The 24756-nt window shown below is 36.6% G+C and overlaps 1 protein-coding gene across 2 annotated transcripts in view; it reads left to right on the top strand.

The window, feature by feature from the left end:
- Positions 1-24756, top strand: part of CAMK4 (calcium/calmodulin-dependent protein kinase IV) — a 272932-nt gene that overhangs the window by 145212 nt on the left and 102964 nt on the right. For both annotated transcript variants that reach the window (XM_011989399.1, XM_011989397.1), the window contains 2 exons: positions 16128-16190; positions 18112-18194. In XM_011989399.1, the coding sequence (XP_011844789.1) occupies positions 16128-16190; positions 18112-18194 (146 nt within the window). The remainder of the gene's footprint in view (positions 1-16127; positions 16191-18111; positions 18195-24756) is intronic.

Raw genomic sequence — 24756 nt, 5'->3', positions numbered from 1 at the left:
CACTGGATTCCTGGGAGGAAAACATACTAAAAGTTTCCAGTCAAATATATCAGTTTCTTCCCATTTAAGAGTCTCTTTTAGTTTAACAGTATTTCTTTAGGGTGAAGATTGAGTTCAGCTCTCTCTCAGAGCAATGTTTTCCTTACCCTGTTCTTTCCCACTGGCCTCTGGCTTAGATAACCCAGGGAAGCATGGTGAGCATGAAGAGACCACATACCAGGGCCACTGCCAGATGCTGTCTGCAGTAGAGACTTGGCTAGGTGAGGGTATCTACAGCTACAGATGACTAGGGACAGATCCTGTGCTCCCTGGCTCTATGGGAGAGGCCAATAAATACTGAACACACATTCAGAGACCAAACCAGTCCAGGGGTTACAAGCCTCTTGGCCACCATATCCTTTGAAACCTGACAGTCTTGGAAAATATCAGAGATGGAGAAGTAATAGGGCATAAACATGGAATGTGTGCATACTACCCCATTAACTCTTACATGAAGCTTTTAAACTGTGAGCAGTTCTACTCAGAAGAGACTTACAGACATGCTGATGGGAGAGTGCTTTGAGGATGTGCGCATCACTGTATGGAGAAAGATGCTGGGAAGGACTGAGCTGACCCATGTTTGTTTATCTGGTCTTTCAGAGAAAAGTGAAGCTCTGGGTTCAATTCATGTTAAAATGCTACCTCAGAAAATCTAAACTTCTACATTTAGAAAGAATATATTGCTATGGGGCAACACTGACAATGGAATTTTTTTCTCAAACCTCAAATCATTAAGATCTCTAGAATCTCTGTCTTTCCCATTCCAGACCCAGAGTGTGATTATATTATTTTTTGGTTCAACATTAATTTCTTCTGTACTTTTCTGGTCACGAATAACTCTAGAAGAATCATGTAAAAGCCTCTCTTTCTACCAAGGTTTTAGCATTCATGAACCATATTAGCCAGGTTCTTTGAAAAAGGTCTGAATTGTCCTTGAAAGAATAGGCAGTGAGCTAAGCTTTTTTCTAAGAGCATCCAGGTTTTTATTTTTTCCATTGAACCCTAAGATGTAATTGATGAAGCTTAAAATGTTAATACTTTCAGGAGTATTATTTTTATTATTTAACAGTATACAAAGTCAAGCTTTTTAAATATAGTTAATTACTTGGGTTTATAACTAATAGAAAATCACTTAGTTTTAAGGATCAAGCACAAGATCAAAGGAATATTTCAGGGTCTCTGAGTGTATATAATATTGCACCCCTTTAATCACTCAAATTAAAGTTTGGGAATTGTGCACATAAGTCATTGTTTTTTGACTGGAATAATATACAATGAAAACCTAAATTTCATTATTTTCATGCCTTCTTGATAATTTAAAAATCTTGATCATATATAATGGTCATAAAAATTACTAAAATTACTGTCTTTACCATATAAAAATTACTAAAAGGAACTAAGAAGAAAAAACGAAGTATATTACACCTCTTTTAGACTTGAATATATAAAGGATATGATTGATACCCAGGTTTATAGTCAACTTAGATGTGACCCTGGTGGTCAACAGTAATTGGTAAACATATGAAATGGTCTTAAAACCTCCCTAAAGTTTAAACAGGATGGTTCAGCTCTTATCTTAAGAAAAGGTGAGGGTAGGTATTTATTTAAATGCAAGTAGGCATTAGTTTTCTTTTTGATTAACCTCAGGCAGGAGGATTATATTAGGATATAGTTTAGGATTCTGATGAAGTTGTCATTCACTTTCAGAAAAAATTTTAAAATAACAATAAAAATAAAATTGTGTTTCATGTTTAGTAGATACTTTCTCTGAGTAGGGGTGGAACACTTTCATAAATCCCTATATTTCTAAAGTTAGTATGCTGCAATTGTAGTCCTTTCTCTGTCAAGAATTAGAAAATTGGAAACAGAAGACTAGAAATGCTCATTTTGATTTGAAAAGTCATTCTAGGAGAGGCACTGACATTTACTGAACATTTCACAGGGACTAGGAAATTTCACACATATTCTTATTCAACCCTTAAAACAATAATATTCCAGAATAACAATTATTATCCCCATTTTACACATGATGAAATTGAAGCAATCCTCATATAGATTAAGGGACTTGATTAAAGACTCTAAATGGTCAAGCCAGGATTCAAATTGAATTCTTTAAAAAATGTACAGAAAAGGATGCTGATTATAGAATATGTTAGTAATAAATTTTAAGGAAGCATTCCTTAGGCATTGGCATTGATGACACTGGGCTAGGCATTGATGACACTGGGCCCTTAGGAAGGTGTGTTACATTCTGCTTATGGATATTAGATATTCATAAAATTTTTATTATGTTTTTGTGAAAAAGGTAACAAAATTTCAAATATTTTTATATTTGAAAATGTAAAAAGAAACATACATACATATCAGAAAAGAAATAAACCAAAATGCTAATGATTAGTTGTGTTACAATGGTAGATATATTCCTCATTCTTTTTATATTTTCTGTATTTTTAAATGTGACTATGATACTTTTATAAAAATATATAATATGTGTTGATTTCCTTCTATCCCTGACAGCATGAATCTTAAGAAATAATTTGGGAGGCTTAGCATTAATTCTCTCTTTGTTAATCAGTTTCTTTTTCATAAGACCGTGCTGATGCTGGCACCTTCTTGGGACATATGAGGAGTAAAGACCCAGCCAGGCTCTGTGCCCGTGGAGGGCACAGAGGCAAGTCAAAATATCCACAGCTGCATCTGTAGAATTATTTTCCGCTTACCAAGGATATCATAGTTGCTTCTTTGGGAATGGATAGTACATTCCAATTCTCACCATTTTCATTTTCTAATCTCTACCACTTCATTCTCTTTTAATCACTCTGTGGTTGTGTTTGATACAAATGATGGAACACTCAAATTGAAGGCAAGGTGTGCTGTTGGAAGGAAAAGTACAGGATTTCTCTCTGGCAGCTATAAAAGGTCTATAGACTGAGATAGGGGAGAGGAGTGAGCAGGAGTATCAGTACTTGCTACAGTGGATTTAGAAGGTCAGTAACTTCACCTGTGCATTCATAATTTATATTTTTCCATGTGTTCTTCACTTACCTTAAAAGAGAATCTAGAGGCTCTAGAGGATCTGGATACTTAGCTCTGGCTATGAAACAGAAATTCTCCACTCTGTTGGTGTCAATAACATGAAAAAAATGTCATGTAGACTTAAGTTGCAGGATGAGAACTGACTAACCAATTCTAATGTCATCTAACCGAAGCTTAATGTTAAACTGGAATTTTTTTTCTTTGAGCTGCCAGCCTTTTGTGTTCAATCACCAGCCTCCATACCTCATTCATTCATTTAACAAATTATTAAATGCCAAGTATTGTTAAATAATGCCAAAGATAGCATATGTAGAAAATAGACAAGATCCTTTCTGTCATAGAACTCATGCTCCAATGGAAGAAACAGATGATGAATTAGTAATTAAATGATAACATAACTTTTTGTAACTGTTATAAAAAATTGAACGGTATGACTCATGGTGTGTATATGTGTGTATGTCGTATGTGTGTTAGTGTGTAACTACTTTTGATGGAATGGTCAGGAAAGGCCTCTCGGTCACTCTCAGTGAACAGAGTGAAAAAGGAGGCCTGATGGAAGAGGAAATAGCAAATGCAAAGGCCTTGAAGCTTGATCTAGAAGTTGAATGGCCTGTATATGAGGACAGTGACCTCAGACCAATAGGGTGAGGCCAAGCCGTCCTAAGTTTTAAGGTTTATGGCAAAGAGTTTATACTTATTCTAAGCACAGTGGGACTCCAACAAAGGCATTTAAGCTGAGAGTAACATGATCTGATTTACATTTTAAAGATACCATTCTGGATGCTGTGTGCAGAGGGAATGAATATAAAGGATAAGGATCAAAGCAGTGAGGCAAGTTAGGAAATATTATAATATTGCCGTTGCCTTTAAAGTAGGAGAGAAGTCAGACCAGAATGGTGACATGAAATAATCAATTTTATTTCCTCTACTCCCAGGTGAAGAAGTGAAGAAAGAATGCAGAGGCAACACTAGAGAGGTTTTCTGTGAAGGGAAGCAGAGATATGCTTTGGGAGCAGGAAGGTATGGTAAGGGACTGAGAGACCTTTTTAAAGATGAGAGGTATTAAATCAGGGTCATGCTCGTATGTTCTAGATCCTAGGGAGATGCGGATAAAAGAAGCAAGAGAGAAAAGTGCTGGGTAAAGACATGAAGATCCTTCTTCTGCTTTATCTATCAGGTTCTTTCCCTCTTTGCCCTGCCTTTGCGATGCCCAACCTCTTTCTGGTGAGAGTCGGGCATTAGCTAAATTCTTTGTATTAACTTTGTTTAACTTGTTATATCTCCCAGGAATAGTTTAGTCCTATTGCATTCATTGCAAAATAAAAAGACCGTTTCCTGTGAAAATAATTTCTGGCATCTGCAAGCACATAGGTTTGTATTTAGAATCTAAGAGTGAAGGGGCAGAGGTAACTCCCTTTGGAGACACTGCTCTGTTCTGAATCTACCTGTCTTACAAAGGCTTCAAGTTCTGAAATAGAAGTGTCTTTCTAGGTTAAGCTTCCCACAGGCACTCTTGTTTTGCCTAAACTCTATTTCAATCCTGGGCTTCCTCCAGTATTGGAAATTCCTTCTTTTCTCCTTTTGTTCCTCCCAATGTCTTAGAGTCTGCAGGGAATAGAAGGTGGCTAGTAACAGAGTTATAAAAAATATTGGGTTTTACAATGCTCAAAGACAAGCTTATCTGATGATTAGAGTCTGTCTTCCCATACTGATCAGAACAAGGTTGGCTTCATGCTAGTCAGTGTTAAATGTAATATAGAGTATTGGTTTTCCTTGCAGTATCAGTCTCCTTCTTATTCCACCACACCATGTCCAATGCTTGTTGCTGCCCTCACCTCTAAACTGTTTCCCACTCTGTGCCGTGATCCTTTCCATTCTCTTCTTCATTGAGCCTAAATTCACACTGAACCATCTTGGAAAAGAGCATTTGAGACAGAGTACTGTCAAGTGCCAAGTGAAAAGACCCAAAAGTGGAAACTATCCTGGCTTCCTGGAAGATGATCAGTGAGCCAGGGTAGAAGAAGAGAAAGAATACTAGGAGAAATCAGCACAATGGACAGGGCCAAGGCATTATTAGCATTTGCCTGAAGCTGCTTCTCTCCTACTTCTCCATCTCAGCAAGTGTCAATTTTATTCTTCTTGTTTCTCAGATCAAGAAACTTGCAGTCACCCTTTATACTTCTTTTTCTCTTATATCCCATAGCCAGTCCATCTTCAAATACTGATGGCTTTTCTTTAAAAAACATCCATCCATGTCTCACTCCCTTCAACACTACCACCTGGGCGCAAACCTTCATCATCTCTCACCTGGATAACTGCCATAGCCTCTTCTTGGATCTCTCTGCTTTTACTTGTCCCATTATTCTCGCCCATATAAGAGTCAGAGAATCCTTTTAAAATTTAACTAAGATCATATCACTCTTCTCTCAAAATCCTTCAATTGTGTCTAATCCCTTTTATACTAAAATGTAAAGTTCTTACCATGGGCAGCATGACTTTTCATGACCCAGCTTCTGATTGTGAAGAGCCTTTGTCATCATCTACTGCTTTCTTTCCACGCCACTTTGCTCTGGCTAAACTGGCCTCCTCACTCTCAGTTGTTTCAAGCCCCACGCATAGCTGAGGGCCTTTGCATTTGCTCTTTTTCTGTCTGAAACTTTTCTCCTACAGATCCAAGTGGATATTTCCTGTTACTCTATCGGAGATAGCTTCTCTAACCATCCATCTCAGATAGTACCCTTCATCACTCAAGCTTCCTTACCTTGGTTTTGTTTTCTTTTGCTTTTCTGCATTGTACTTACCAACTATGGACCTTTTATATATTTACTTATTCTTTTTCTGTCTTTATTAAAACATAAACTTCTTAGGGCGGGAAGTTTACCTATTTTGTTTACTGCTGTATCCTCATGCCCAGAGTAGCATCTATACATAGTGGGTGCTTAAAACTATTTGTGAAATAAATGGATAAAATCAATTGAATACAGATGCATACAAATCAGTAGATTGGTTGATAAGAAGATAATCTTTGAAATTTTTTATAACTTCTCAGTGAATTAAAAGCAAAGTCATCAGATGAGAATAAAGGGAGGAAAGACTATTAGAAGTTGGAGGAGGGAAGGTGTAAAATGTTCTTTTGCAGAGTGAGAAAGCTGAGGACTCTTAAGAGTTGGGGTCACAAATTAGAAATAGGACCAGCCACCATAGCTGTGCATTTTCTTTCAGTCACTTCATTTCAGGCATAGACATGGATTAAATAAGGGAAGAGTAGCGTTTAAACAAATTAAAGGTTTTCCTGGCAAATACAACTGAAGGAGACAAGGACAAAGAAGTTGGAGATATGCATAAGCAGAACAAGGCTTATACTAGTGGACATAGAACCTAAGCCAAGTAGGAGCTGTAAAGATAGGTCGTAGAAATCAGAGAGTGTAGTGTTTGAAATCAAGATTTGTGATGTGGTCGAGTTTATGGTAACAAGAAGGCCTGAGAAGTTGTCATGGAAATGAGTTGCTAAGTAAGAATTGAGGAAGTGGTAAAAGAACTGAGAGGCAAGAATGTTGAATGAACCATGCATGTGAAAGTTGAAGTTGTTAAGAATGATTATGGGGAATAATGGTTGAGATGGAGACATACATGCTAAAATGTTCAGTATAGGAGTGTGTTCGTGAAAGGGAGATGGGAAGATGACTACAATGAGGAGGAGTTGCAGGATGTATTTGCTGATGGAAGACATTTCAAAGGAGCTGGGATTTTGGAGGAAGAGGAAGAGAGATGATTTGGGCATAGCAATGAGGAGCAAGAAGGATATCTATCCTACTTCCAGGCCTTGGGGTACATTTCCTACTGGACCAAAAACAAGCCACTCCTTGGGAACACTGAAAAATGTGAGACAGTCATGAGATGCCCAGGTTTATGGTGGAACAAGGGGATGAAGATAAATAATCAGACTTGGTTACAATTCTGTATTTATTGAAAGTACCAGCCTCATGTAGGAAAACCTCAATTTTTTTATGTGTCCTACATTTGATTTTGGGGTGTTCAAACAGAAGTTCTTAGCTTTCAAATTCTTGTAGACCAAAACTGTCATTCTTGAATTTAACAAAATTCCAGTTGTCAAGATTTTTCACCAAGCATGTTAGTGCCAACATGTACTTGTTGAATGTCAAAAAATAGGATGCTAAATTAAGCAGAAGTTATGCATAGGGAATCATTGGGAAAGCATAAAGACATTTGGTTGCTTATTTATTTATCCATTAATGACTTATATTCTGCTTGTTTCCATAAAGGATTTGAAGAGCACAATTATGTACTTTGCATCATATCTCTGGACATCATTCGTATCAAAAATAAGCCAAAGAAGCCAAAGACAGAATACAGAGACAAAACAAGATTTATAGTCTTAATCTCTGCAGGGAAAATAAGATAAGGCTGAGCATTTTATGTTGAAATGCTACTTTACTTGCCTGAATGATTAGAACAAAAAGAGCAGCAGTCTCTAGTTGCACAGATCACCCCAGTTTTCCAAGAGTATTTGAACTTCCAAAGTCTGGATATAGGCCGCATCTAAGATAGCCAGCTGGTCCAGTTTATTCACCCCCTCTCTCCATTTGTAATTACCACAAAGCAGAAACTGGTTTTCCCTTTTTTCCTTTAAGCCATCATTGCTTTCTTCTTTATATGTTTTTAATTATTTCTGTTTTCCTCATCAACCATGTTGGTCCTAGCACAAGAATGTATTTGCTGCATATCTTAGTGAAGGATCTGTATTTCATCAATCCCATTCCAGGGGTGGAGCCTTTTTCTCTGGTGTTACTCTAGAATTATACCTCTTATCTACTTCTTTCTCCCCTGCCATGGGGACAGACAGGAAAATTGGGATTTTTTTTTCAGTTTTAAGAAACCTTGAGTGTTGTGGAGTGTTGAAACTATAAAAATCTGTATAAGTTCTTTTATTAAATTTTAATTTTTTTCTGTGTATAATCTTCAGAAAGTATATCAAAGACCATTAGAACACTTAGGGCAGTTTAAGTAGAGGAGCTAGGACAAGGCATTACAGAAAAACGTCATGTGCCCAATTCATTTGATGGTTATCTACTTCATATTAGTAACAAGAGCAATGACAAATAAATGGAGACAAGGTTCTTTCTGATGAGCAATAACACATCATAAATTAGAGAAGCAAGACTATGAGTCCACTGCTGTCAATTTAGTTTACCTGGTGCCTTAGTTCATTTTCTATTGCTATAAACAGAATACCAAAGACTAGATAATAAACAGAAATGTATTTGACTCATAGTTCTGGAAGGTAGGGTCATCTCATGGTGGATGGGCAGGATCCTGAAGCAAGTCTTGTGTCACAGAGAGAAATAGAACTGAACTTATCCTTTCATCAAGAGCCACTCCCATCATAACTGTCTCACTCCCAGGATGATGGCAATAAATCACTCATGAGAGCAAGTACTTCATGACTTAATCATCTCCTAAAGGCTCTACCTCTTAATACTGATACAATGGCAACTAAGTTTCCAACACATGAACTTTTGGGGAATGCATTCAAATCATAGCACCTAGTAACAGATAAAAACTCTAGAATGCACTATGATTGGACAAAACTCTGATGGGCTGCCTCATATTTTTTTCCGCCTACTTGCTACCCAAGCCAGGGGAAGTGAATGACCTTTAGCTATTTCATGCAGATAGGTCAACCAAGCATATGCCTGAAATTTCTGGCTGTTATAGCTACTTTTGGGTTTGAATGAGAGATGACATTTCCTGTGGAGGAATATACCATCACAAATGACTGCCAGCGAGACCCCATATACTTCCCAGAAATCATGGAAAAGTTAACCCATGGGCCAAATTTCAGCAATGGGAAACAAAGGAAATTCCTGAGTAGGTAAATTCCCCCTTCTTCCTCCTTCCCATGGACTTCTTCAAGGAGTAGTAGCCTGGTACAACGTCTCTGGAGAAGTACCATGTGCCCATGGGATGCAGCTGCCCATATGACCTGCTGTATGTCTTTATAACTCATTAGGATGTTTGGTGCTGACTGCATTGTGTCTCTGACCTTTCTGCATTTCCCTTTTTTGTCACTCTCACTGCATTGGATTTCCCAAATAAAGCACAGAATGTTGATCCATGCCTCAAGTGTTTTTTCCTAGGGAACTTGGGTTAATTAGCCCAAGTTAAGATTTTAGTAAAATACACATTTATTGTAAATTGTTAGTAAGGAAAAACCGCTATTCTTGAAGGTATTTTGTAGATACTAAAGGTAAGTTTTAGGATTTCATTGTTGTTGTCATGAATGGTTTCTTAAAACCATCTGTTGATGCTTCTCAAGATGCTAATTATGGTCACACTTGGAAGCTAATTTCAAGTGGCAATAATGACTGTTCAGATAGCTGCCCATTGACTTTTGTGGTTTGCTTGACAGTTATTTTCTGGGAAAATATTATTCATTCTGAGTGGTAATGTGAGAGCTCTCCAGGAATTTGGAAAGGGAATTTAGAAGTGCAAGGAAAACACCAACTTCTGTAATGAGAAGAATATTGGAAAGGTTGAGAGGAGATGGCTATCAAGACCTGCACTTGTGTGACCTCCAAGACATGATACCTTTAAAGAAAACTGTCCCTGAGAGTATGGCTATTTAAGAAGCTCTCAGACTTCTTTACAAAAAGCAACAAACAGATGGCCCTCAGCTTATCCTTCTGGAAAGGATTTCCTGGCTTCAGTATGGTCTTATCCTTGGCTTCTTAGCTATATAGCTGTCCATTTCCATTTTGTTCAAAATTACCCTCTGCTGGTTTCCTTGGTCATCATTACTTTGACTCGTAATACAGCTTTTGTTGCTTAGTTTACTCTCTTTGGATTGACGGTGTTTTAGCTTTACTTTTCTCCATGTTCCTGCTTCAGAGATTCTTATTTGCTTCACCCTTCTCAGCCTCCACCAAACTATGCCCTGCACATTATTCACCCTGGGCCCCAGCATTCAGAGAAGCAGAAATGAGACTGTATTGACATTTTTCCTTCATTTAAATTATTTTTACTAGAATTTTTTTCTTCTTTTTATTCTATTTTCAAATGTATAATTTTTTGGAGTAGTGATTTTCAAAGTTTTGGCTTTAGGAGCCCTTTCTACTCACAAAATAATAATTATTATTTTAATATTATATTATTATTTATTAATAGTATATTTATTATTGAGACAGGGTCTCATTCTGTTGCCCAGACTGGAGTACAGTGGCACAATCTGAGCTCACTGCAAACTCCACCTCCTGGGTTCTTTCTGCCTCAGCCTCCTGAGTGTCTGGGATTACAGGCATGTGTTGCCATGCCATGCCATGCCATGCTAATTTTGTATTTTTAATAGAGACAGGGTTTCGCCATGTTGGCCAGGCTTGTCTCAAACTCCTGGCTCCAAGTGATCCACCCACCTTGGCTTCCCAAAGTTCTGGGATTACAGGCGTGAGCCACCACAACCAGATAATACAAAATTATTGAGAATTCAAAATAGCTGTGCATATTTGCTGTATGAGAGACTAAAATGGATATTTTTAAAATTTACCAGTTAATTTTTAAATTGCAATAAACCCATTATATTTTAACATAAATAACAAAATGTCTATACTTTTCAAAATAAAAAATATTTAGTGAGAAGAGTAGCATTATTTTGCAAATCTCTTTACTATCTGATCTAATCGAACACAGCTTGATTCTCATAAAGTTTTGCATTCAGTTGTTGCCGTTTGTTGTTTCGTTTGAAGTATGGTCATTCCTCAGTATACATGTGAGATTGGTTCCAGGACCCCTGCAGATACCAAAATTCACAGATGTTTAAGTCCCTTAAACTATAAAATGGCATAGTATTTGCATATCATTTATGAACGTGCTCTAATATTCTTTAAATAATCTCTAGATTATTTCTAACACCTAATATGTAAATGCTATGTAAACAGTTGTTATACTGTCTTTTTATGTGAATATTTTAATTGTTGTGTTATTTTTTATTGTTGTTGGGATTTATTTCCCAAATATTTTCCATCCATGGTTAGTTGAATTGAAGATGCTGAACCCACAGATATGGAGGGCTGACTGTATGTGGAAACAGTCTGATCTTATTCACATACGCAACTGGAAAAGGGAGAACCCTACATATACCCTGAAAGGGTCTCAAGAACCTGGAGTCACCCTGAGACCATATTTTAAATTGAGAAATGATGATATAGAGTATCATGGGAAAATAATTACCTTTTTAAAAAATGTTTTTATAGAAAAATTAATTCTGAATTAAAAGCAAATGATTTTAACAGAAGTTTGCTAGCCCAGACTTTTTGCAATCTGGCCTGTTCTGAGTATTTTTTGAGTTTAGATTATTGAACTTTAGATCATTTAACTCTCAAAGAACTAAAAAGGAATAGCATTTTATGTAATATGCCCTATACAACATGGTAATAGGTAAATTTGTTCAGAATGCGTATTTGTATTAGAAAATATTTGTTTAATATAAATATATAATGTGAAAAAAATTAAAGGATTCTACTATCTCATTTTACATTGATCAGAAATATCTGAAAAATGGCAGGGGTGGGAGTGGAAGAAACCTATATTACAAAAACTCAAATATATAGTGAGAAAAATAAATTCTAGTATAACAGTCTTAATTGAGGAACACTTATGTCCTTAAAATTTTCTTTAAAGCATTGTGCAATAGTGACAAATACATTTATTTGGTATTAGCAAGGAAATCCTTGTTGACCTGAAGAGAAGATGGTGATCCCAGCACTTTGGGAGGCCGGCATGGGTGGATCACGAGGTCAAGAGATAGAGACCATCCTGGCCAACATGGTGAAACCCCGTCTCTATTAAAAATACAAAAATTTCCTGGGCGTGGTGGTGCATGACTGTAGTCCCAACTACTCAGGAGGCTGAGGCAGGAGAATCGCTTGAACTTGGGAGGCGGAGGTTGCAGTGAGCCGAGATCACGCCATTGTACTCCAGCCTGGCAATAGATCGAGAATCCATCTTAAAAAAAAAAAAAAAAAAAAAAAAGAAAGAAAGAAAGGAAAGAAAGAAAGAAGGAAAAAAAAAGAAAGAAAAAAAAAAAATCTGTATCCGTATGTTGTAATAGCATCTGCAGAAACTGAAATAGAAGATGACAATGCCATCTGACTGTTCTAGTAACGCCTCTCTTTTTCAAATATCTTTCATTTGTCATTTAGTATAAGTGTTTGTCTCTTGCTAGATAATTTTTACAAAACGTATTTTTTTCACTAAATGAAAAAACTTTTAGAGTCTTGTGCTGCCATTCTACTATCTCCTGGACCATGCTGTCTATACCCCATGACTAGGCTGCCTATACCCACTGACTGGCTATCAGCAACCCACATCTTACACTACTTCCATGTACCTGGTGCACATTCTAGCAAAACATTCTCCATTTTGTATTAGCAACAGTGTGATTTTTTTAAAGGACTGGTAATGTCAAAAGTCTTTTAGAATAAGCCCACTATTTGAATATTGGCAGCAGTTGACTCAGAAAAGCTGTCTTCCACTGAAAAATGGAACTTTTAAAACAAAATTCATTTGTAACTTGCATTCTTCCATCTTTCACTATCTTCTGTTAACATTGTGTAGATCAGTTGCATCTCCCAAATTAGATTGTAATCTTACTTTAGGAAGGACCATATTTCATTTGTTTTTTCCTGTGACCCAATTATTTAACATGGGGCTGAGTGCATAAAACCTATTTTAGACCTACCCTTACTGTGTACTGTACATTCATTACATAGAAACTAGATAAATTACTCATTCTAAAATTTCCAGTTAAATAAAACACACTTTTTGGTTTTTAAATTTTATCTATTTAATATTCTCTGATTTAGAAGTTTTGACAATATAGTGGAAGTTATGATTCTCTTCTGCCTCACAAAGCACATAGATGTTAGTAAATCATTTATCTCAGTTTCTATTCCAACCATTCATATTGGCTAGAGCCATCATTTTCTTAGACTTCTTTACTTTCCTTCAAATTATATCACCAGTGACATCAAAACAATTGACAAGATTTCTGCCCAGAAGTAGAGAAAACAGCAGAATTGAGGTACAAAACTAGGCAGCCTGCTAGGTTTTTCACCAGTTAAGTGATTGCTCCTACATCAGCTTTCAGTATGGATTCAAAAGAGTTTCTAGGCAAAATTCTAAATTGCTATTTGGTAGGGCCCATTTGGGTTACTGGTAGGTGGTCAAAACTTTGAATATGAAATAAACTGATGGCAAGAGTTCTTATGAATGAATAATTATGTTATTGATTGATTAGTCTGGGACATGGAAGAAACTGAGAGAGTAATACTTCAGGATCTTAGGTAAATGTAAAATGAAGGGAGCAACTACTACAAGCAAGCAATAAGGGAGTCCTCAGTGTCTGACAACATTCATTCTTTGAGGGAACCAAGCCTCCCATCTCCCTCAACCATGGTCAAAGGAGGGCACTTATAACCCATTCTTGGCCTTGTCATGGTTACATGTCTCCTACATCCAGGAATAGGCATATAAATCAAGCAAGGCTAATGAGAATACCATTTGAGATTAGATAGATGTTGAGAGATGGCATCTCTCTTATCTTAGAAATACAGACTTGGAGCTTCTGTGGCCATGTTTCATGCCATTTGGAAAGGAGAGATATAGACAGACACAAACATGCACAGGGGAGAGAGAGGTTATTTGAGTCAGAACCTCTTAATTTGGTTATGTCTGCAGATAGATCTACTCTGACATCCCAGTTACATGTGCCAATAAATTACCATTTGGGACTTATTATGTGAGTTTGAGCTTTGTGTTTGTTACTTGCAACTGAAAGAGCTTTGGTCAATACATAGTCTGAATCATGCAGAGTAGCTATGTTTAGTGTCCGTGGAAGACTGCTGAAACGGCCTCCAAAGTCCTTGGGTTAGAGAGCACCGAATGTATCAAGATGTGTGTCTTCCTTTACTCCTTTGCTTCTAAAGCGCCAGAACCTATCAATTTGATGTACAGTCACTTGAGTTAGGTTATTTCTTACCAACTTGCTTTTCTCTATTCACAGTGAGTCTTCCCTCTTATGTAATGGCCTCATATTAACTGTCAGATATTAAAATGTACAGATCATATATTCATTCCCTCCTCTAAGAATTTATAGCTGATGTTGCATTTTTATGTGAGATGTTTATAAATATTTTAAGAAGTATGCTGGGTTGCACAGACTGGCATCCAAACAACAAAAGTAAAATACATTTTTGTTTTGTAGTATTGCAAATTGATTTTAATAGCTTGACTTTCTTTAGCAAGAATATATTAAAACATTCTGAGCCTCTTGATTGCCTGTATGAATAACTGAAACTTTTATTGCAGTTTAAGAGGCCTTACCATGACTATATGGCTATTTAATGTTTTATTGTATATATGGGTGAAATAAACTCTTGAGGAATCTCTCACTGGGCTGGGAACTCCTTAAGATCTCCTTGTAAACATTTTTTCATCTCATAAAAACTGAAGGCATTTATAAATGGTGACTGCTTTCTTTAAATGAGGTACTCTAGTGTCTGGCAAAATTGTATTTGCCAGAAAAAAGAAATGTGAAATATATGTATATGTTGCAACCAAGAAAAAGAACATAAAATGTTTGAAAAATTCTTTTGAGTATTCATTCCTTTTTTATTTTTAAAGATTGCATGCTTGTTGGTTACTGTTTTCATTAAAGAATGAATATTAAATAACTGGATGTTGTTCATCATCATCTTGAAAGTTGTGATTGGTTATCACCATTGACATGCACTTGGATTTCTCCTGAGGCCAACCTTTTCTTCCTCAGGAGAGGTAACTGAAAGGGGAGAACCCATTTCCCATTTGAAGCAGTCTCTTGGATATGCCTACAGAGTTTGGCTGTGAATTGCACATAAACTTCTTCATTTCTAAAACCATGTAAACTCTTGCTACTTCAAAGGTTCAGGACAGCTCAAATGGCAGAAACCATAGTAAGAGTTCAGGTATTATAGCTATCAATTGTTTTGATAAATTTTGTTGGAGAGGAAGACATTAAAACCTTTATGTCTACTATATAACTTTTAGAGCCCTGAAATGCCAGCTTATTGTGATTAAAGAAGTCAGTCATTGGGCTAGAGAGAATATCCCTAATTTTGGAATATCCTGAACTAAACTGCCATTGTCCCAAACGTAGAGACCAAGTGGTGAACTAATTAGGATTATTTCATGGCAAGCAACAAAAACTAACTCTGGATAACTTAAGCAGAAAAAGGAAATGTAGTGGCTCATATAATTAGAAGTTCAAAGGGCAAACCAGCATAACTGAATCTAGGGGGTTAAATTATATCAACAGTCCTCTTGCTTCGTAACTCAGCAATGTTTTTTTTCCCTCTGTTGGCCTCATTTTAATAAAGTAGTCTCCATATGGTATCAAAACTGTTCACTATTAGAGGCAGACTGTATCCTCTTTTGCTCTCATAATTTCGGAGAAAGATGGAATACCTGTTTCTTTATTTGTTTGAGCAAAATTTTTGGAGAGGCTTCTGACTGGGATGACTTGGGTCAGGTGAATATTCCTGACCCTATCACAATGGCCAGGGAACAGGATACTCTCGTTGGGTAGGTTGGGTTTTGTGCTACATCTGTGTGAGAAGGACAAGTGAAGTGATTGACAGCTCCATTGGGGTTTAGACAGACTTCCATGTAAGAAAGGAAGACAAAGAAGAAGGATAGGTTGAGATGAACTTGGGCGTTAGTTGTGACAGTGATGACTTTTGATAGGAAAGTGGGGAAGATGCCGTGTAAGGAGTCTGACAAGTTGTGATCCGTACTAGTTCTTGGCTCTGTCTTATGTTGGAAGCAGAGAGAAAGGATGTGCAGCTGAAAAAGAAAGAGAGGAAGGAGACACACACACAAAAGCTAAGGAATTAGGCTCTGCCAATTTCCTGATTCACCCAGGTAGTTATTGCTGTTTCTATTTCTCTGCTACAATGAAGGGGGAGTTTCTTTCAGTTTATCTCTTTTATTTTGCCTTTTAGGTGGACAAAAAAATCGTAAGAACTGAGATAGGAGTTCTTCTTCGCCTCTCACATCCAAACATTGTAAGTGGTTTTTAACCTACTATTTGAAATGATTTCCAGAGCTAGAGAAAGGGACCTTTGTCCTTCACTGTCAATGCTGATAATGGAAAGGGGATTCTCCCACCACTGATAGCTACCATGTACTAGCTCTTGTCCTCATCTTATCACATTTTCAATCCTTTGGCTGAATAAGTCTTACAAGTAATACCTCTGAAAAAGTTCCAAAATAGATTAGCAATATACACCATCTTTATTTTCATGCATAAAAGGATAAAAATCAAAGAGTTTTGTTTTGCTCTAAAAACACTGGCTTTTTCCTTCTTTTGTGTGCCTATCTTATTAATTTTCCATTACTGAAAAAGCCTGTGAAGAAAATACATTGCTCTCCAAAGTCATTTCAGTCTGCTTTGAGAGAGGATTGCTTCAAGAACAATGTGAAGATGCAAATAAATGATGTGCTTGAATGCAGAAAATAAAATGTCCTCAGAAGTTCTGCTTCAGGCTTTGTCCAGACAGCCTCTGAGGCAAAGATCTAGTAAAAAGCTTTCTTGAACTGATGAAGTGAAAAAGAACAAAATCATTTTCCAGGTCGTAAGTTGTTTTTATGAATTAAGCCATCTACTTCAAAAAAGCATTTTTGCCCATTTCTCTGAGGAAGTTGTGACGTCCAAGGGGATGGCCTGCAATGCTTAGGTTCAAGGCAAAGTGCTTAAAATTTAATGTATGAGTTAGGGAAGCATTCAGCTATAAGTAGCAGAAAACTTGAATAGGATGATTTAAACAAATATTTTCCATATGTTGCAAGCAACAAAAATCAGGCAGTTTTCTGGCTCAGCTCCTCAGTGCTGCCATCCAGATACCATCCTTGGTTCTGCCATCCTCAGTGCGTTGACTTTCATCCTCACGCTTTTCCCTCCTGGGCCTAACATGGCTGTTCCACAATTTTTGCAAGTCATCACGTCTATATTCAAAATAGGAAAAAGATGGAAGGATCTCAGCTGCCAATTCTCATGAGAAGAGTAAAAACTTTCTCAGAAACTGTGGCAGCAAAAGTCTCTTCAAATTTTGTTGGCTGGAGCTAGTCACAAGATTACCCTTAACTGCATGGAGGCTGTGAAATTAGTGGCTGAGACCATTCATAATCTACAGTGTGGGACTAGACACCATCTCTGAACAAATCAGAGTTCTCTTCATATTAAAGTAGGGAGAAAAGGGTTTTGGGTAAGCAGTTAATGAAATCTCCCATACTCCATCACCACTTTTACATTATCCATCTCTTCTCTCCAAAGATAAGTCAATGTAGAATTTTCCTCAAGTGTAGGATAGTCCTGGCTACTAGATTCTCGTATATATGGAGAAAAATATCTAAAACTGGATCATCTGAATGTGATGAAAACGGTGGTATGTTCAATCACCTCACTGTCACCACTACTTTTCTGAGGATTCCTTCACCCACTGACACCTTTTTAGATATTGATTGATATATCCTTTACATATAGGCAGATTTTAAGCTGGTCCTACCCTGCCTCAGACCCCTAGTTTTAAGTTCCTAACTCCCAGAAGAAATAGGCATTTTGTACTTCCAGCCACCATGATGCCTCAAATGGTTTAGGAAGTTGTGTTGTTTTTGTTTTTGATTTTTGAACAATTCAGAAATTGGGATGTTTCAGAAAAGTTAGAAAGTGTTTCCAAGGCAGATATTTTTCAACTGCCAAAAGGAAAAATGTAAGCGTTTTATAGGAACTTTGAAAAAAATGAGGTAACTGATGAAATCAATAACGCAGAAAGAGCGTGAGAAATAGCTAGCTGATACGAGGAAACTTTATTAACAGTGATCCAACGTATTACTACTGCAGAATGTTGTTTTAGCCATAGTGTTAGCTATTTCCAAGAAAGATGGAATAAGAAATTTGTGATATTCTTTTTTTATATCTTTCCGTAGATAAAACTTAAAGAGATATTTGAAACCCCTACAGAAATCAGTCTGGTCCTAGAACTCGTCACAGGAGGAGAACTGTTTGATAGGTGAGTTGGTTCTGGAAATATAACCAAGAAAGGTTTGCTTTTGGCCACCAAAAAGTAATCTAAAGGACATTTCTCCTGAAACTTTTTATAATGACAGATTATACTTGTTGATAAATTCTACTAAAAAAAGTCTTAAGAAGAACGTTGAAGGAAGGTGGGTAGTGGTAAGATGCAGGTACATGAAAACTTGAGATATTTAGTGAGTAAAAAGGGGAACACTATAATATCTACTTATCTTTGCAAAGAGTTATCTCCTCAATAGAAAGATAGAATGTCTAAAATCAAATTTAAACTAAATAGTAAGATTTATGAGACTATCTTAAGAAAATATTTGATGAAAATTATAGAAAATTAAACATGTACTCTAAGTGTCCTCTGGTTATGATACAAAAGCTCATAAAACTCAATAATCTTCAAATGATTATTTTTAAGCTTACTTTCTTTAGAAGTCTGTGTAAAGAGTTCCACGTTGCAAAGTAAACATGCTCTGTTATAGCCAATTATTGCCAACTTTGGTTTCCTGTTCATATGTTCATCTTTCAAAGCAGAGGAGTGAGAATGGAGGGGGATGGGAGTGGGGATGGGAGTGTGCTGGAAATCTGGCAGAGCGTAATATATGCAAACTATTTGTACAAGACACACAAACTTTATGTTTCCATAGTTGTTGCAGCTTACCCACCCTCTTAGGAGAATTCTGTATCTGTCCTGATGGGCTCTTGAGAGCCTTTTGCTGTGTTCATCAGGTAATCAAAAAAGAATGGAATTTAAAGAAGACAAAGAGACTAAGTAGGCATATTTAGAAATGGTATGAAGCCATGCGTGAATGGAAAAGTTTTGTTTAAAAAATGGGGCAAGAGACAGGTAGAATGTAGTTTAGGGGGAAGACAGAAGAGACCGAGGGAACCACTGATGTAGCCTGAGTGCCTGGATCACAGCAAGTGCTCCATAAATATTTGCTGAATGAATGAATGAACAACTGCTGCAATGAATGGGCTCTGAGGAGAAACATATCTAAAGGGGATTACTTTTGAATGTGTTGGGAGAGGAACACTCCTTCACTTTTGCCAGGGTCTGAATGTGTGCCCCCCAAATTCATTTGCCAAAAGCCTGATCCCTAAGATAATGGTACCAGGAGATGGGATCTTTGGGAGGTTATTAGGTCATAAAGGTGGAGCCCTCCAGAATGAGATCAGTGCCCTTATAAAAGAGGCCCTAGAGAGCTGCCATCCCCCTTTTACTATGTAAGGACACAGCAAGAAGGTGCCCTATGAGGAAGCAGACCCTCACCAGACACAAAATCTCCTGGTGGTTTGATCTTGGACTATCCAGGCTCCAGACCTGTGAGAAATAAATGTTTGATATGTATAAGACACACAGGTTATATTATTTTTAAATAGCAGCTCAAATGGACTAAGACACCTTCCTTCCCACACCTACTCCACCCAGTTAGATTTGCTGCCTCTTCAAGAGCTTTCAAAAGTACTCATATTGTTTTTCAAAGGTTCTGTCTCTTTTCAACATTACCCAGTGAAAATTTGGATCTTCAGGTGAGAAGGAGCAAAAGGCCTAGCTTCATTGCAACTATATATGTATGTGTAACAGATATACATCTGAATTTTGTTCATATATATGTTGAAACTTCCTTAGAGCAGGTTCAACATTGTAACATTTTGACTGTTTTCACATTTTAAGAATAATAAGTCAGCTGAAGGAAGTGAGCATCAGTAGCCTAAAGTCATACAGTTCTAGCGGCAGTTGTTTTTTTGAAAGACTCACAGTTGTGAATCCTGACTCTACAACTGAAAGATAACTAACTAACCTAGAATAATTTACTTAACTTCTCTGAACCTCAGAACAAATTTGGATTGGCTTTATGTTGCTAATAAAGCTTAGATGGCTCTGATCCACTATGAAGATATTCTTGTTCACATATTTCCATGTCCTCAAGCAAGACTCTCCTGGACTAGCTAATTTGGGTTTTGCCACAATATGCCTATAATGGCTCCTTTTTCAATAGCTCTTTAGCTGACTCTTTTTCATGGATGTATTCCTTCTTTAGGTACATTAATAGAGTCAGTTTATAGTCAGATCCTGCTGGCTTTGGAGCTATGAGCTCTCTCTAAGGAGACTTTCCTTATTTCTCTGCTAATTATGGTCTATGAGAGAACTCTCTTGTTTTTAAATTATAAATAATTGCAGGGCAGGAATGCCACACTGAAGCAGTAATCTACTAATAGTATTTGCTATTTACTTACCTACCTCTATTGGTTTGAGTTAATTGGGAATCAAGGGTTTCTCCTTCTCTTCTTCCCAACCTTTCTTCCATGAAAGAATTTGGGATGAAATTTAATTCAGCTATAGCTAAAAATGAAACAACTAAATGCTATTGATGAATTTCATTTGGAGAGATAAATGGATGAAATATTCATATTTAACAGAAAACATCTGAAGAATGGCAGCCAGCCAGGAAAGCACTCAACTCTTAGTGGTTTTAAAAGATAGACTCTTTTCCTTTGCGTGGTGTGGTCCACAACATTGACCTAGCTGATACGAACTTGGGTCTCTCCATTAAGTTACTTAATTCTGCAGTTATCTTTAAATTTTATCAAGCTGAAAAAACATTCTGCATTATTATCCAATGTATTGATTTCTTTCTTGAGAGTTAAAAAGTAATATGGACTGTATTTTGTACTTAGGTCAAAACAAATTTATTTAATTGTGATGATAAGAATTCATTCCTGGTCTAATGATGACTCTAATAGTATGTAATGAATGAACTAGGGGAGTAATTGCTGAAGAGATAATCATATGAGTCAATTATACTCAAAAAGGTTGTATTTAATTAGCAAAAAATCTATTCTATAATACTTATAAAAATTAAACATAGTCAAAATCCAAGTAGAATCTGCTATTTTATGTAGAATTTAAATAGTAAATTACATAGGACAATTTATTAGAAATTTTGGAATGAAATTCATGATTTGTTGCGCCCAAGAAAAATCTAAAACATAAATAAATTTGCACAATTATGACATCATGAGAAGAGGAAAGCTCCCATGAAGTTTCTGTTTAATCGTTCTCAGTTTGGTCTCAACTCTTAAAATCTCAACATCATTTTCATTGAATTATTGAAATGGACAATGAAATTATTGAAATTTCATTGAGTTTTGCTTTAAGAGCAAATTTCAAAGTTTTTTTCCTCAAAAATGATTGTATTTTAAGACAACAAATTTAGCAATATCCTTACAGTCTTCTAATTAAATCCAAAGTATTTTTTCTTGATTTTTGTCAGATAACTCCAGTATCTAAGTATAGTTTTGAATTTTTTAAAATTGTCATGGGTTGTTTTCTGTTTTCTTTTTCTCTTTTGTTTCATCAATTTTTCCTAAAGAATTTTATTTTTATTTAACTTTTAAGTTCAGGGGTACATTTACAGGTTTGTTACATAGGTAAATGTGTGTCATGGGAATTTGTTGTACAGATTGTTTCATCACCCAAGTATTAAACCTAGTATCCACTAATCCATTAGTTATTGTTTCCTGATCCCCTCCATCCTCCCAATTTCCACCCTTCAAAAGGCCCCAGTGTGTGTTTCCCTTCTGTGTGTCCATGTGTTCTCATCATTTAGTTCCCACTTGTAAGAGAGAACATGCGGTATTTGGTTTTCTGTTCTTGTATTAGTTTCCTAAGGATAATGACCTCCAGTTCCTTCCCCATCCCTGCAAAGGACATGATCCATTTCTTGTAGTTTTTTGCTTGCCTGATTAGGCTTGTTCCAATGTCAAACATTATATATAAAAGGTTTTAGAATTTGAGGCCTGGAATGCTGTTACCTTCCAAAAAAGCAGATTTTATTTTGTTGTGGCAGGCATTTAAGGTTAAGAGACAGATCATTTTACTATAATTGGATATTAGGCTAATTCAAAGCTGGGCTTCCTAATGGCTGGTGTATTTCTTGTCAAGTCTTATTCACAAGGCTTTGCTCTTTGAAGGTTTCAGCTTTAAGCCAGGGCATTATACCAGGGCTCTTCTTACTTGGCAGACCCTGAATGCCAACTTCTGTACCCTTAGCTCTGCGTAATGGCCAGAAAGTTTATTCAGCTTCTCAGCCTGTCAGCTGCTGTGTTGGAATAGGTGAATGCCTTTAGAAGGAAAGCAGAGGCATCAGATGGCAGCTTTGCTTTGCTGGGTTTTTCTTCTCTTCTGCTTCTTGGTTCCTAAATCCTTCTCTTCCTTAGTGTATTAGTCAGGAATCTGTATAGGGACAGAACTAATAAGATACATGTATATATGTAGGGGAGTTTATTAGGAGAATTGACTCCCACAATCACAAGGTGAAGTTCCACAATAGGCCATCTGCAAGCTGAGGAGCCAGGAAGCCAGTCTGAGTCCTCAGACCTCAAAAGTAGGGAAGCCGATAGTGCAGCCTTCAGTGTGTGTCCAAAGACCCAAGAGCCCCTGGCAAATCACTAGTGTAAGTCCAAGAGTCCAAAAGCTGAAGAACTTGGAGTCTGATGTTCAAGGACAGGAAGCATCTAGCACAGGAGAAAGATGGAGACCAGAAGACTTAGCCAGTCTAGTCTTTCCATGTTCTTCTGCCTGCTTTTATCCTAGCCATGCTAGCAGCTGATTGAGAATGGGTCTGCGTCTCCCAGTTCACTGTTAATCTCCTTTGGCAACACCTTCACAGACACACCCAGGAATAATACTTTCCATCATTCAGTCCAACCAAGTTGACACTCAATATTAACCATCACACTTGATAACTCTCTGATTTGTTCAAATATATATTTTTAAAAGTTATTTTATTTAGTTTGTTTTTAATTTTCTTGCCTGGAGCCTTGTCTGACCTACCATTGCTGACAGTAAAAATTCACATATGGTTTTAAATTTTGTTTACAGACACTAATGTATTTTCCTCATTTAAAAAGTCAGCTTATTTGGGCAAGCAGGATGAAAAGCAATATCCTCACTATGCAAATACGAAAACAGAATTAGTAAAGGTTAATGATCTTCCCCGTCCAGGCAACCAGACTGTCTTCTGATCCAACCCTTTCCTTCTTGTATGGCCTCACTTTCTTTCTTATTAAGTCCAGTTTGTCTCTTGCACATCATTTCCAAGAAAATAAATATCTATTTATACATGGAAAATCCATGATGTATTGATTGGTCCTATGCAAACCTATGTGTCTATGTAACCCACTCAATAACTCTCTCTTCACCTTTTTTGAGGCATTATTATCCATATTTTTTTCCAGAGCATAAGCTTAAGTTATTAATAAGTCACAAATTCAGACCTCACCTCCAGTCCTACTAGATGAGTCCTAATAGTAATCTGTACTTCAGCATTTCTGGATCTCTCATTCTTGGTGGAAACAAATTTAATATTCAGGGCATTGCTATTAGATAACAGTTTGAGAAATAGAACTGAGGCTGTTTCTTGTCCCAGTCTTTCTAGGATTGTATCATGGTTGGTATTAGGATTTAACAAACTTAGGAAACGTCTGCATTTGTGAAGACCATTGTGTCAGAAATGAGTCATCAATGTAATTATCTAATGAGTGATTCTATAAAATGTGATTGTTCAGAAAGGATAATTAGTGAATATAGTGAGGAATATTTTTGAGATCCTATTGGGTTGCTGGCAGAGTGTGCAGGGCAATTTACTAACACAATACTATTTAATCATCATAGCAACACATATATAAAGTAGACTTTGGTATATACATTTTACAGACAAAATAACTGAGGATCAGAGAGGTCTGTTAACTTCTGTTAGGTCATCCAGCTTATATATGATCTAATAACAATAATTAAATAAGATTGGACTCAAGTATGTAACATTCCAAAGTATATAATTTTTCTACCATGTCATGCTGCTGCAAATGCCGGAACTCTTAGGCTTAAAACAAATCTTCAGCTTAGTAATCTAACGTTTGTCCTACTTGAGTGCTGAGTTAACCTGAACTTTATTTTGTATATAGTTGTTTTTCAGTCATGGATATTTTAAATACATCTCTTTATGTGACTTTATCTGGCTATATGTAAAGAAAACTTATACTTTGATTTGGACTAGACTTACAGTTTACTTTTCCTAGAAGCTTGGCCATAAAGTGAAAGATAGAGGTGAGGTAGTAGAACACACAGGATAAATGGAAATGTATTGTTTTAAGCTATAGGTCTAGGAACACATTGATTTGCTGATGGGAAGGAGCTCACAAGAAAGAGAAGCAGGAGAGATTTGTGTGAGAAGTACCTAAATTTGGAACAGCATTCTAGAAAAGGCATGAAGGGAATGAGATCTAGAGTTAGATAAAGGGATTTGTTTTTCAGAAAAAAACTCTTCTTCCTCTGAAGCAGAAAGAAAGAGACAAAGGGTCAAAGGAGCTAGATTAATCAAAGCAATTTTGAAAAAGAAAGACTTTTGGAATAAGTTGGAAGACACTGTTGAGACTGAGATGTAATTGTACCTTACTTCCAAACTAATAAATTAGCCTATTATTCTTTTATGGATGCTGGAAAGCACATGATTCCTGGATCAGAGACAAAGGGCCTTATTACT

Source organism: Mandrillus leucophaeus, unplaced genomic scaffold (assembly GCF_000951045.1).
Source record: "Mandrillus leucophaeus isolate KB7577 unplaced genomic scaffold, Mleu.le_1.0 Scaffold352, whole genome shotgun sequence".
Taxonomy (NCBI): Eukaryota; Metazoa; Chordata; class Mammalia; order Primates; family Cercopithecidae; genus Mandrillus; species Mandrillus leucophaeus.
Note: the sequence above shows the minus strand (reverse complement) of the source record. Positions and strands in the feature narration are given on the sequence as shown.